The following is a 15,819-nucleotide window of genomic DNA, read 5'->3' on the forward strand; positions in this document are numbered from 1 at the left end:
TCCTGTTCCAACTCATTTTGCAGATGAGGAAACTGAGGAAAATAGGATTAAGTGACTTATCCAGGGTCACACAGCTAGTAAGTGTCTGAGGTCAGACTTGAATACATGTCTTCCTGACTCCAAGGTCAGCACTCTATCCTCTGTACCCTCTAGCTGTCCCCATTGGCAAAAGAGAACAGCATTAATGGTGTAAATAAGAAAAAGTTTCATATTTCCCTTTCTTTTTTCTCAACCCCATGGGGTCAGGGATCTTGCCCTAGTACCATTACCAAGAAAGTGTAACTTTTGACAAGTCCCTTCACTTTCTGAGCTTCAGTATCTTCTATAAAATGAGAGTGCTGGGAGATGATCAAATACTGGTTCTGCCATTTAAGAACTGTGTGATTCTGGATGAATTTCTGAATTGAAAACAAGCTACTTGTTGATTTTATCACAGCTTTGATTAAAAGGCTTAAGTTTTAAAGTCAGATTTTGTACCATAGACAATTTATACAGATAGACATTGTTACAAAGGATAGTTATCTTAAGGAAATGATAATGATCACTGTATTGTTCAGGATCTTTTAAAAAATCTATAAAGAAATAAATGTGTGCCTTAGTTTCCTCATCTGTAAAGTGAGAGGGTTAGACTGAATAGCTTCCAAGGTCTCTCCTCTACATAAAGGACACTCTTGTCTCTTTAAGGGTCTCACATACAGAACAAATGTAAAAGTATCTCTGTATAAAGGAGAAGATTTGAATCAACCATTAAAAGATTTAAGATACTGCTGCTGTTCTAGATGAATATTTTGTGGCAGGGAACCACCAGTCTGTGAAAGGACAATTAGACTGGCCTGGATCAAAAACAGAGCAAATCAAAGCTTTGTTGTCATTGAGTCATGAGCTTGGCCCATGAGTAGCAGCTGCACCTCCATGCTGGGCAAGATAGAAATGCCAGTATCAAGAAGTTAAAAAAAATAGAGTTGTCAGTATTGTGAGTGGCTGTTGTATAAGTATCATATACCAGGTAGATAGATTTAAGTGACTGGTTATATTAATGGGAAATCCATCCATGGAGCTCCAGAATTAGAGAATGAGTAGGGGGAGGGGGGAGGATTTCCCAATGGTATTCTCAATGGCATTACCCCGAGGACTCTATGAGAGTTTGATTGTAACCATCTGGGGGAGTTTTAGTATAACCATATGGTAGTATTCTATCTCTGGGAATCTAGACCTACCAGAGTGAGGGTGCAAGGGAGTATGCCAACCCAGAGAAGAGCAGGTGTCCCTACCACCATTCAAGGGGTAATTTGTCTCACTGCACTGATAGTATCATTCACTTATGCCCAGGCATGGCATTTTATAATGATCAACATGTCACAGACAGGGAGCTCATTACCTGTGTTCACAAAAATCCCTTTGAGCTCTAAATTCTATTCTTCTTTGATTCCCAAAGATGATACCTTGTTGATTTCCTATAGAAAACTTGTTTTAATCCTTTTGGATTAAAAAAAATTGAACATTATAAATATAATTGAATAGAAAGAGGTTAAAAGTCATGCTGATTAGTCAAAGGGGCAGATAAAGATGGCTGATCAGAAAACTTTACAAGAATAAATAGCAGAGATGTTTCCAGACTAGTTACTTCCCAGGCTGAAACCTAAATGGTCCTTGGGCCTAACATCACAGGAATTGAGTAGCCCAACTACTCCTTATGTCATGGAAGAGTTTAGCTTTTTTTAAGAGCTATACCAGATACTGTGTAAATAAATTTTATATAGAAAAAATATATACATACACATATATACACATATATATTCACATATAATATGTGTGTGTTCCATATATTCATGTACATAAATATGTATATATGTATATATGCGCATATGTTTTGTTAAAAGTCTAAAAAGTTATTCCCTGTTTCTGGTTTCATAGGCTTCTACTTTTCACTTTTTTTTCACTAGATTTTACCAGAGAGATTGTTTTCAAAACACTGGAATAAAATGTCTCAGCAATAGTTTTCCTTTTCTAGCTTCTAGCCAAAGTTATACAAAATGTTCCAAATGACTTGGGGCATTTTTAAGCTATTCAAGATTATTATGGGGGGAGAGTAAAATTCCAAAAGCTAAAATTTGGATTTCCCTCCCCTGTAAATAGAGAACATATGAGATCCCCTCTAGCTTTAAATCCAAGAGTTTATGATGTTATTTTTCTTGTGTAAAACCTCTTTCGTGCTAGTTAAGATCTCTGAAAAGAATTGAAGAGAAGATCATCAATTCTCCATCATCCTTCCTAATAGAAGAAAATCTTAAAAAAAAAAAAAAAGATTACATAAAACTATATTGTTTTCCTTCATTTTATCCAAAAGTCAGATTTTCTTCCCCATTAATGATTTGTTCAAGTAATGTTCAAATGAATCTATTGTCCTACCACTGTGACGATTGAAGGCAGGGTGTCTGAGCACTGAGGCAAAGCCCAATAATTTCGAGTGTTCTAGATATGTCTAACCTGCAGCTAGTTGGTAGAAGCCAGGTTGATTGCTAAAATGCCAACATCATGGTGTTTGGAAGGAAGTAGACAAGATATTCCTAGGGATTTTAGTCAATACTTTTCAATAAAGGCCATTTGTAATCAAAGCTGTCCATGTAGCTGAGTTTTGTCCAGTTCATTTCAGCCCAAAGTATGTTTTATGATGTTCCAGCTATATTGAGATGCCCTGGAGCCAAAACGAAGGGCATGTAGCTCAGATTTTGAGCTCCGGTTTTCAAAAATGTATCCATGCCTACTCATAAAACTCAATGAGATCGAATAAGATTCTCTGCCCAATGTGTCAGCATTCATGTTGTTTCCCCTGTGGTGTCTTCTTATATTCAAAGAACCAACTGACCGATCTGGAGATCTTGGCCCTGCTCATCGCTGCTCTGAGTCATGACTTGGATCATAGAGGAGTAAACAACTCTTATATACAAAGGTAAGCATGTTTCCAGAGGGCAGAGCTGGTCCTTTAGGGTCAAATGATAGAGGGTCCTTTTTTTCTCCTGAGGCAATTGGGGTTAAGTGACTTGCCCAGGGTCACACAACTAGGAAGTATTAAGTGTCTGAGATCAGATTGGAACTCAGGTCCTCCTGACTTCAGGGCTGGTGCTCTATCCACTGCATCACCTAGCTATCTCTGGACCTTCTTTTTTTAGTCATAGAAATATTTGACATTTGTTTTCATCCATCCTATAAACAATTTATTAAGCCCCTACTATGTGCCAGGCACTGTACTTGGGGATACAGTGAATAAAAATACCATCCTTGTCTTCAATCTAACTTGTTTTACTTGAAATATCAAGATTTTTCCATTCTTGGCATCATTTGAAAACCATGGAGTCTAATTTCCTTTCAAATGAAGAAATTGAGGCCCAGGGTGTCCTGGGGCACAGCTGTGATCAGAACCTAAGGCTTTGATCTAATAAGTTAGCAGGTAATAATAGAGTGCTAGCCTTGGAGTCAGAAAGTCTTGGATTCAAATCCTATCTCTACTATCTATGTGATAATGACAAGTTACCCTTTCTGCAGAATCGGTTCTTTTTTTTCATATGTAAAATATGAAGGATACTTTTATTTTTTTTATTAAATAACTTTTTATTGACAGAACCCATGTCAGGGTAATTTTTTACAACATTATCCCTTGCACTCACTTCTGTTCCGATTTTTCCCCACCCTCCCTCCACCCTCTCCCCAAGATGGCAAGCAGTCCTATGCATGTTAAATAGATTACAGTAGATCTTGGATACAATATATGTGTGCAGAACCGAACAGTTTTCTTGTTGCTCAGGGAGAATTGGATTTAGAAGGTATAAATAACCTGGGAGGAAGAACAAAAATGCAAGCAGTTTACATTCATTTTCTAGTGTTCTTTCTTTGGGTGTAGCTGCTTCTGTTCATCCTTGATCAATTGAAACTAAGTTAGATCTTATCTTTGTTGAAGAAATCCACTTCCATCAGAATACATCCTCATACAGTGTCGTTGTTGAGGTATATAATGATTTCCTGGTTCTGCTCATTTCGCTCAGCATCAGTTCATGTAGGTCTCGCCAATCCTCTCTGTATTCGTCCTGTTGGTCATTTCTTACAGAACAATAATATTCCATAACATTCATATACTACAATTTACTCAATCATTCTCCAATTGATGGGCATCCATTCATTTTCCAGCTTCTGGCCACTACAAACAGGGCTGCCACAAACATTTTGGCACATACAGGTCCCTTTCCCTTTTTTAGTATCTCTTTGGGGTATAAGCCCAGTAGACACACTGCTGGATCAAAGGGTATGCACAGTTTGATAACTTTTTGGGCATAGTTCCAAATTGCTCTCCAGAATGGCTGGATGTATTCACAATTCCACCAACAATGTATCAGTGTCCCTGTTTTCCCACATCCCCTCCATTCTGCATTATCTTTCCCTGTCTATCCTGGCCAATCTGACAGGTGTATAGTGGTATGAAGGATACTTTTATTACTGGATAATTGGGAGATGAAGAGGGATAATATGGGTAAAGTGCCTTGGAAACTTTAATATGCTATATGAATGTTGGTTATTATAATTATTATATTATTTGGGAATAGTAATGATAATAATAATCCCAACAAATAAAGACGAATAAGGTGATCATAACTGATGTTTTTCTGGTACTCTAAAGCTTGCAGAGAACTTTAATCACTTTATTTGATTTAATTAATTAATTAGTTTAAATTTAATTTATTAATTTCATCTTATTTATTGATTTTTATTAATTTATTAATCATTTTATTTATTATTGTTAATTTTTATTTATTAATTTAATAATAATTTATTGTTTAATTTAATCCCAAGAACAATCCTGTCAAGTAGATACCAGAGCTGGTGGTATTTCCATTTTACATATGAGAAGACTGAGGCTGAGCAAAGTTAGCTGACTTTCCTAGGAATTGTTTTATATGGGAACATACATCCTTTTGATATCAAATGAAATTTGTACAGAGTACAAACTTAATAAATGCCTGTTGATTGCTTTGTCCCCTGCTGTTAACAATAAATTAATATTAGGGAAAATAAAAAATAAACTATGTATGACTTTAATGTAACACTTGTGAAGTACTTTCCAATTGTTAGCTCCTCTGGTCCTCCAAATAGCTCTGTGCAGTAGGTACTATTGTTTCTGTTTGTTTTTAAATAGTATTTTATTTTTTCCCCAGTTGCATGTCAAGACTTTTAGTTCATTTTTCATTTTTACAAGATTTTGAATTCCAAATTTGTTTCCTTCTCTGATTCCAAAGATGGTAGACAATTTGATACAGTTTACATATGTGCTGTCATGTAAAATGTGTTTCCATATTAGTCACACTTGTGAAAAAAGAAACCGATTAAAAGGAAAAAAAACACAAGAAAGAACAAAGTAAATAAAAAAATGCTTTGATCTACATTCTGAGCCCATCAATTTTTTTATCTGGATATAGATTGTATTTTCCTTTATGAATCCTTTATACTTATTTTGGATCACTGTGCTGCTGAGAAGAGTTTCTTATAGATGATTGTCTTACAATGTTGCTGATACTATATATACAATGTTTTTCTATTCTACTCATTTCTTTTTGCCTCCATTTATACAAGTCTTTCCAGGTTTTTCTAAAATCTACCCAGTCAGCATTTCTTGTTGCACAATAACATTCCATTGCATTCATGTGCCACAGCTTGTTTAGCCATTCCCCAACTGATGGGTATCCCCTCAATTTCCAATATTTTGCCACCACAAAAAGGGCTGCTATATATATTTTTGCACATGTGAATCCTTTTCCCTTTTTATGATCTTTTTGGGATGCAGACTTAGTAGTGGTATCAATGAGTTAAAGGGTACACACAGTTTAGTTACCCTTTGGGCATAGTTCCAAATTGTTCTTCAGAATGGTTGGATCAGTTCACAGCACCACCAACAGTGCATTAGTGCCCCAAATTCCCCACATCTCCACAATATCTCTCTTTTTTTTGTCATATTGGCTAATTCAGTAGGTGCTATTGCTATCCCCATTTTACATGAGGAAACTGAGTCTCAGAAGTTTAATGATTTGCCTAAGGTCACATAGTGAGGCACTTTCAGAGGAAGATTGGAATCCAAGTCCAGCACTGTGATCCATATATTTTTTTTTCCCACCCTTAGAAAATAAGTAAGCTTATAGAGGGCAGGAATTGCTTTTTTTGAGTGTGTGTTTACTGCTTACTTAGCACTAATCCTGGCATATAGTCACCATTTAACAAATGCTAGCTTTATGTCAAGCTGCTTTTCCTGCCCAATTAAATGGAACCATTATTAGATCTATGTTTTTCCCCTCTTGAAATAATTAACAAGTTATCTAAGAAACAGTGTGCCTCTTCATAGCTTGAACGTCAGGTTAGAAACTTAGGAAAAGCTAGATTCAAATCCTACCTCACTCTCCTACAAACTGTCCTCTGGCCATAGGCAACCTACTTTGAGCCTTGGTTTCTTCATCTGTAAAATATAAATAATCTCTTCTTATTGAAATTGTAGTGAGGCTCAAATACAGTGCTTAATGAAAAGGGCTAAGTGAACTTCAAAATGTGTTATGATCATTAGATAATGTTGTTTTACCATAGCTTTAAGACAAGTCAGGAGAAAATGACATTCTCACCTGGAACAGATTCAGAAGTGTTCTTCTGACTATAGCCCACTAGTGCCTGCAAAAAGAGTGCTTTCATGGGCAAATGAGAAATCAGTCCTCTTTATCCTTCACCACCAATGCTTATTTTGAATACTTGAACTGAGATCAATAACATGTTGATTTTGTTACAGCTCTAATTTGTTTTTAAAAAATAATCTAAATTTTAGTGATCAAATTTTATACTTTAGAGCAGTTTTATTTAGACAGACAAGTACGATTATATAAAATTGCTGTCTTACGGAAATGACAGCTATCACTGTAAATCCAGCCTCGTTACCTAAACAGTTTTATACATGTCTAAATAAATAAATGTTTCAATATCTAAATAAATTATAAACAGTATCCTGGGCTGGCCTAGTATTATAAAAAGCATCACACTATTAAAAAATGGTAAAGATTGAGATTTAGCTGCCTAAAAGTCTGTTGTTTTGTCCAAGCTGCCTTCTGATGACTCCTTGGCTCCAGGCACTTCCTTGGGTTTAATTGAGGATCTATGTTATAACATTTAGTAACAAAGAAACTAGGAGGAACCTAAAAAGTGTGTGTGTGGTAGGCATTAGGGGTAGGTGAGATGATAGATCTGTAGAACAAAAGCATATTCTTTGGAGTCACTGCAATCCTTACTTTTATCAACCTGACAAATATATGTGAACCCTTATCAGATGCTAAGTTCTAACAGAAAGAGGGGCATTCCTAACCCAAAAGGATTCATTAAACATGAGTTTATCAGTTTAACTTCCAGCCTGCCATTGCCAAAGATCATTCAATTGGCCATGACTAGCATCATTCAATTATTTTTTTTTTGGCTCTGTTTATTTAAAAATACATGTCTCAGAAAACATCTGGTTAGACGTCATCTCCACTTCAGAAAATGTCCTGGGAAAAAAGACAATAATGCAGAATCCTGGATCCATGTCCACTGGAAAGCAGGCAGTTTTAGCTCTGCCATGACCTTTCTTTCCTTTTTTTAAATCCTCGAGCATTTCCAGGGATTTTCTTCGTCTTTCTAAATCCTTGTGGTTAGACAAGTCATGGGATGAGGGGGAGGGACGCAAAATTTTCCAGGGATGGTTCTCTTTTTGGTGTACATGAAGGCAGCTGAATGGTACAATGGACAGAGGCCTGGGCCTAGAGTTAAGAAGACTTTAATTCAATCTTTCCTCTAATATTTAACTAGCTGGATGATCCTGGGCAAGTCACTTAACCACTGACTGCCTCAGTTTCCTCAATTGTAAAATAGGGATGAAAATTGCACTTACTTCCCAGACTTATTGTGAAGATAAAATAGTGACAGTGCCTGATACATAGTAGTTGCTTGTTTGGGCATGTTTGCTATGCCTGGCATAGGCTAGCACTCCCTCTCTGCTCCCCCTCTTTTCTTTCTTTCCCCTTTCTCCCTCTCCCTGTTTCTTTCTCTATCTCCTCTCCCTTCCCTCTTTCTCTCCCCTTTCCTTCATTTCTCCCTCTCCCTTCTTTTCCCCCTTCCCCTCTTTCTCCTCCTTTCCCTTTCCCTCTCTTCTTTTTCCCTGGCTTCCTAGGCTTCTTTCAAATTTCAATTCCAATTCCATCTTCTACAAGCCTTTAGCAACCCTCTTAATGCTAGTGCCTTCTCTGTAATTTCACCTTCAACTTTTCCTGTATTTATCTGGCTTATGTATAATTGTTTGCATATTGTCTCCCCCATCCAAGTAGAGCATGAGCTCCTTGAGAGCTTGTGTCTGTTATGCTTAGCACAGTAGCTGGCACGTAGTAGGCACTTTAAAAATATTTATTGACTTAACTTGGTGATAAAGGAATAATACTAAGATCAGGATCTCCTATATATGAATAGACTTTTAGGGAAAAGCTCTCATTTGTAACTTTAAGACGTTGTAGCATGAGCAGCAGTCACACCTCAGTAAAACCAATTTGGTAGACAGACTAAACCAGATTGAGGATAAATGACAAGTTTCCAACCTGTCAGTGAGTAAGGGAGTGTCTACCCCCAAGCATGTGAAGACTTCCCTCAACTGAATGAGCAGATGAGAACATTTGATTTCAGTTGGTTCCAATGGGTTCCATTGACTGTGAAGGTGCCTGAAGCAGGTACTATGGAGTGCTTAGGGCTTGGTCAGACACCAAAGATACCACGGTCATCTACTGCATCCCATCACTGTTCATCTTGACTTTTGCCTTGCCACTAGACTTTGAAGAGTCTCGTAAAGAAAGTGATTTTGATAACTTGTGCAACTCTGCCTCACATCCAATTCATACAAAAGCCAAAATATCCTGCCGTGATGTTATTGGTCCTCTTCGAAAACAGAGAAAGAATAGGTGAAAAACAACCTACAATCTATGTATTTTTTTAAGTAAAATAGAACTTTCTAGGAACTTATAAAAAAGGGTTAACATTAGGATCAAGTGTATAGAAACAGAATTCAAACTTTAGAAATTCATTTCAGTTAACTTTTTTTTAGCACTTACTTTGTACAAAGCATTGTAGATAAAAAGAAATGAATGAAGATGGCCCTGCCCTCAAAAATTCTACCTGCTACTAAGGAACTTAGAAATTCTTGTCATGGGAGATAGTACCTTAGCATATCTTTTTTCCCATTCTTTTTATTTTTCTCATTTAATAGTATTTTATTTTTCCCATTACATTAAATTTTGTAAGATTTTGAGTCCCCAATTTTTCTCCTTCTCTCCCTGTTTTTTCCTTCCCAAGACAGCAAGCAATCTGTTATAGGTTATACACTTACAATCATTTTAAACTTATTTCCATATTAGTCATGTTGTATAAGAAAAATCAAAACAAAAGGGGAAATCCACAAGGAAAAAAAAGTGAAAATACCATACTTTGATCTGCATTCAGTTTCCATAATCCTTTCTCTGGTTGCAGATGGCATTTTCCATCCCCAGTCTACTGGAATTGTCTTGAATCATTGCTGAAAAGAGCTAAGTTTCTCATAGTTGATCATCACACAATCTTGCTATTACTGTGGCAATGTTCTCTTGATCATGTTAAGTGTATCTTTAAAGAAATTAAAGATTCTAAGAGGCATAGATGGAAAGGAAGAGAGCATTTCAGGTATTCTAGACAGCCTGTGCAAAGTCATGAAGACCATCAATTGAATGAGAATCTGGAAAAATACTGGGATGTGAAATAAATGTAGAAAATTCTAGAGTTAGGCTGAAGGGCTTTGCTTTCTAAAATAAAAAGATTTATTTGATCCTAAGGACAATGGGAACCCACCAAAGATCCTTAAACATGGTTAGAGCTGGCCCATTTTTAGTCTCTGTCCTGATCTGCTTACAATACTAAGGAGTCAAAATTCAGCTTCAGATATTCTCAATAAGTATTTTTAAATTTGACTTTCTTTAATTGACAAAAATCTTTTTATCCCACCTACTTTTTAACCCCATTAAAAAAAAAATAGGCAAAGCAAATTCCCACATTGACCAGGTCCAAAAATGTCTACCTCAATTCCATACCTTGGTTCCATCAACCCTCTGTAAGGAGATGATTAGTATGCTTCATTTCCATTCTGTTAGAGTCACACTTGGTCAGTGTATTATCAGAGTTCTTAAGTATTTCAAAGGTCAGTGCTTCATGGTATTATTGTGTAAGCCATTCAATAAATATTGAGTCTTCTAGTGCTTTGCATCAGACTTGATAGGGAAAACAAAATATTATCCATCATAAAATAGGGTTTAAATTTAGGGAGGTTTCCTTCTTAACAGGGACACATGTTGGAGGCAGTCTCTTCCCCATTTTTTTCCCTGCAATGGTGGGAAGAGATTGTTTATGAGATTACCTTGATTTTAAGGGGTTTTGATTTTTAAGAAGAGGAACCTGTGAGCAAAAGGATGAAGGATGATTCTCCAGTGGGAAAAAGGTCCTTCTGACCCCAAAGAAAAGTTTCCATGTCACTTAGACTCCAACTTTTTGTGTAGTTAGGAGGCTCTGGTTATTCTCAACCTCTGTCTTAATGTTTTAGGTTAGAATAAGAGGCTTTTTGACATAATGGACGAGAACCAGACTCAGAACTAGAACAACCTGGTTCAAACCCCATCTCCCATATATACAGACTGTGATCCTTGGAAAATCACTTAATCTCTCAGTGTTCTAGGCCAAATTCACATAATGAACCCCATATTGACTTAGGAAATCCCAATATAACACTATCTTGTATTTTTTTAAAATTATTTTGTTAAATATTTCCCGATTACATTTTAATCTGGTCAAGGCTACACTTTGACTTGGGAAACATCTGCTCTAGTCAACTCTTCAAAACTCTTTAAGATGCAAAGAAGCTGCTGAACTGCATTGTCGAGAAGCAATTTGTTCTCCAAGGAACTGGCTAAACTAGTTGGTTCACAGATCCCAGCCCCATCCTGTCTCCCTCCATTAGAGGTTGGAGAAACAGGATTGTACTTCAGCCTCTGATTCAGGTCTCTTGATTCTATACTGTGCAAGGTGGGCTATGGCCCCTCCCAAAAAGTCTAGTGTTCAGTTGGAGAAATGAGGATGAAAGGGAATAAAGCAACAAAAGGGACAAAGATGATGATGAGAACAGCTGACATTTATATACAACTTTAAGGTTTGCAAAACCTTTTCTATATATTATTTCATACATAAAGTGGGAAGTCTTTTGAGTCCAGAAACTCTGGCTTCTCACCCTGCCTTATCTTCCTGAATAGTTACATGACTGAAGGCAAATCACTTAACTCATTTGAGCTTCAGTTTTCTCATCTGTAAAATGGGAATAATAATTCCGCCCTCTCAAATTGTTGTGATGATCAGCAAACCTTAAAACTTTGGGTTTTTTTTTTAAATGAGCTAGTGATTTTGTTTTTGTTTTTGCTTTTCCTTTTGATCTTATCATCCCCATTTGGCAGAAGATAAAACTAGACTTTAGAAGAGTCAAGTGACTTTCCCAGGGTCATACAGCTAGTAAGTGTCAAAGTGGGGATTTGAACCCAGAACTTCCTGATTTGGAGGTCCTACCCACCTAAGTAGGCGCTTCTGGTGTGCTAGATGGAATTAGTGTATATGACAAGAACTGACCAAGAATGTGTGCATGTGTGTTTAAATAATAAATCTCTCTCTCTTTTTCTCTTTCTGTCTTCCTTCCTCCCCCCTCCCCCCCCATCAAATAATTACTATAAGAGTTACGAAAGAAAATAGAAAGTGTCCTGGATCAAAGGGAAAATGTCTTTCTTACAATCAAAAAAAAAAAAAAAAAGAACTGAGTTTGAATCTTGTTACACACACACACACACACACACACACACTCTAAAGTACAGAATTATGTGGCATAATCCATAACTGCTATGGGAGTTAGGAAAGAGAATGGGAAGTACCCTGGAACAAAGAAAGAATGTTTTTCTTGCAGAGAAAAAAAAAGACCTGAGTTTGAATCCTACTTCTGACATGTAACAATGTAAATCTGGACAATTCCTTTTAACCTCTCTGAATCACAGTTTTCTCAACTATAAAATGGGAATAGTAATTCCACCACTTGCCTCACAGGGCTGCTTAAAGCTCTGTAGAAATGGTATCTCTCTTGGGGGGGTGAGAAGTAGAATAAAGGGGAGTCTGCCACAATGGAAAAAGAATTCAGTGGGATATGGTGGAAGCTTAGTGAAGGGGAAGGAGAATCTAAGAAAGAGTGGACCTGCATGGATTTAGGCTCCCAGGCACAACTATGGAGATTTACATAGAGGGAGAAGAAAAACTTGTAGTCAAAGCAGTGTTCTTAGAGAACACAAATAAAAGACATATTGGGATGGAAAGAGAAACAGAACCACATTGTGAAGATTTGGCAGGAGGACAGACAGCAAGATGTAGCTAGGCCTTTGCTGCTTTAAATAAAAGTTTATTTATTTTCACAAGCATTTATTATATGTCCTTCTCACTGCCTCTCTCCCAGAACAATTTGTTAAAAAGAAAGAAAAAAAATCCTCATAATAAAAATACATAGTTCAGCAAAACAAAGTCAAGAGTTGATCGTGCTAAAAAATGTGAGTCTTATTCTACATTTCAAGTTCATCATCACCTTGATGACAGGAGGATATGGGTGGACCATTTCATCTTTAGTCCTCTGGAATCATGGTTTATCAGTGCATCGATTAGAGTTCTAACATGTTTGAAAGATGATTTTCTTTACAATCTTCTTGTCATCATGGAAATCCTTCTGTTATTCATAAGAGTTCTTCCCATTGTAATCTGAACTTATCCACTTCATTTTTCTTTTGGCACAATAATATTCCATTTCATTCAGAAACCATGCTTTTTTTAGCTTTCCCAATTGGTGCTTCCCTACCCTACCAAAGTTTCCTTTCCACTTTTTGACTACTACAAAAGGAGATGCTATAAATGTTTTTGTTTGTTTGTTTTTTCCTCTTTTTTTCCATCTATTTAGGGTGTAGACCTAGTAGTGGTTTAGGCCAAATATAATGCACTGTTGAGGGGCACTTTTTAGGTATAGTTATAAAATGATTTTTATTATAGCCCTTCCAACACTCAGTCAACCAGTTAACATTTATGAAGCACCTTCTATTTACTATTCACCTCGCTAAGCTCACTTTCATTTCCCTCCTTTATCATCTTTGCAAGTTAAAAAGTGTGGGGTAGACACTTTATTTTGTATTTCTCTTCTTAATGATTTAAAGCATTTTTTCTTATGGTTAGTAATGCCTTAGTATTACCTTAGACTTCTTCTTTTGAAAACTGCTTATTTATATCTTTTGATCATTTACTTATTAAAGAGTGGTTCTTAGATTTATGAATTTGAATCAAGTTCCTCATATTTTAGAATGTGAGATCTTTATGAGAGAAAATGATTAAAAAGATTTATTTTTCCTGTCACCTGTTTTCTTTTGAATTTCAACTGCATAAAGTTTAATTTGTGCAAAATAATTTAATTATATAATATAATTATCCAATTTGTCTTTGTGATCCTTTCTATTATTTGTTTGCTCATGAATTCTTCCCCATCCATAGATATGAAATGTGATTTCTTCCTTCTCTTAATTTTTTTAAGATATCCTTTTCTATCTGTCTTGTATCTACTTAGCATTTATTTTGTTATATGAAATGAGATGTTGACCTATACCTAATTTTTATCAAACTATTCTCAAGTTTTCCCAGCAGTTTGTTGTCAAATACTGAGTCTTTATCCTAGGAAGTGGGCTCTTTGGGTTTATTAAAATTATATTTCTGTGTTCATTTGCTTCTCTATTCTGTCCATCTAATTTGTTGTACTGATTGACTTCTCTTTTAAGAAAACAGTACCAAATTGTTTTAATGATTACCATTTTGTAGTATACTATGAAATATGGTTCTGACCTTCCTTCCCACTTGATTCCAGTTGCCTACTAGTGGTGTATTAGTGTACCTATGTTTCTTTAGTCTTTCTTGTATTGACTCTTCCCATCTGTCATCATCTTTGTCAGTTTTCTTGGTGCAAAACAAAACCTCACAATTATCTTTTAATGGAGTCCAATTCTTTCCAATTCTTTTTTTGAAAACTATTCTTACTCTTTAACCATTTGTCTAGTGGGGCATGACTCTTGGCTTTATATATTTGTGCTATAATGTGTTCACTCTATTTGGTAATTCTCAATATATTATGGACCTCAAACTTCTTTATCAGTGATATTTCACGTAAAGATTTTTCCTAGTCAGCAGCTTCTCTTATTATCCTAGGTGCATTGATTTTGTCAGTACAAAAAGCCTTTCAATTCTGTATAATCAGTCCTCTCTGTTTTTTTTTTCTTTTATGACTTCCCCATCTCTTGTTTGGTTAAGACCTTTCTGTGTCCAGGTCTAGTTAATTCTCTTCTCTCTTTTTTTTATGATGTGACCTTTGGCATTCAGGTCTTCTGCAAATAGAATTTTTAATTTTGCCCCAATTTCTTTTTTCCCTAATACTGATGTTGAATTGATACTCTTTAATACCACCATCACTTTCAATAACTCTTCTCTCCACATCCTGGCCTTCAGAAGCAATATAGCTAAATGAAACGAATCAATCTATTGGCCTAGCTTGATCATTCAAGATCTATAATCCATAATAAAAGCAATGTAGAATAGAGGAAGGAGTGCTGGATTTTAGAATTAAAGAACCTAAGTTGGGATGTTGCCTGACAACTTCAATAATCTTCTCTTTCCTATCTATAAAATTAGATTATTGCATTCAGTGACTTAATGGCACTTCCATTCCTAAATCTATGGTTTTTTTCCTGCTTAGAGAGAGGGAAATCATTTTTATCCTCAATTCTCTGAAGTTAGTTGATCATGAATTGATCAGAATTCTACCTAGCACCTGATGTATTTCATAATGTCTATAAATAAACCTGCTAAAATAAAACTGAGACTAAGAAAGGGGACCATTATGTTTGGCATCTCACTGGGGTGAGGATGGGGTAGAGGTGAAGGAGGTGAAATTTCATTCCTAGAGATCGGATTTATCCCACATGCTCTGAGTAAAGAGGAAGAAAAGTCCCAGGCTGCAAGAGCACATCCTTATACTAAGTATTTTTGTAAAGAGGAAATTCACAGTACTTCTCAGCCTCTGATTTGCCTCATAAATCAGTATTTTTAGAAGGTAAGAAAGGGTTCCGAGCATAATTTACATTCATTTGCCATGTCATACAGACTGGATTTTGCTTAATGAGAAACAGCCCTGAGTATGACTTGTAAAAAGTCCCAGTTGGATGCTAACTTGAGGTGCTGAAACTCAATTCCCCTCCAACAAATTCCCTATTCCTCATCCATCCTTTGCCTTTTCTGTTTCTCAACTCCCTAGGAAGATCTAACTTACCCATTTTTTATTTTTGGTTGGGTGGTGGTTGTTTTGAGAAGGAAAGAAGAAAGTCAAGTATTTTTAAGCGTGTACTATGTCCCAGGTACTGTCTTAGGCATTTTACAAAATTCGCCTCTTTTTTTTTTTCATCACAACAATGCTGGGAGGAAAGTGCAGTTATAATCCCCATTTTACAGTTGAGGAGGTTGAGGCAGACAGAGATTAAATGGTTTAACCAGGGTCACATCATTAATGTGTGTCAGAGACTGGATTTGAAATCAACTCTTCCTGATTCTAGGCCTAGAGCTCCAGGACAGATTTAGATGACTTCCCTCTCCCTGAGGTTT

At 36.2% G+C, this 15,819-nt stretch overlaps 1 protein-coding gene across 5 annotated transcripts in view; it reads left to right on the top strand.

The window, feature by feature from the left end:
• The window catches only part of PDE5A (phosphodiesterase 5A), a 193,408-nt gene that overhangs the window by 151,745 nt on the left and 25,844 nt on the right, over positions 1 to 15,819 (top strand). For all 5 annotated transcript variants that reach the window (XM_012551898.3, XM_023505645.2, XM_031942433.1 and 2 more), the window contains exon 14: positions 2,856 to 2,950. In XM_012551898.3, coding sequence (XP_012407352.1) covers positions 2,856 to 2,950 — 95 coding nt within the window. The remainder of the gene's footprint in view (positions 1 to 2,855; positions 2,951 to 15,819) is intronic.

Source organism: Sarcophilus harrisii, chromosome 6 (assembly GCF_902635505.1).
Source record: "Sarcophilus harrisii chromosome 6, mSarHar1.11, whole genome shotgun sequence".
In the NCBI taxonomy this organism is placed as follows: domain Eukaryota; kingdom Metazoa; phylum Chordata; class Mammalia; order Dasyuromorphia; family Dasyuridae; genus Sarcophilus; species Sarcophilus harrisii.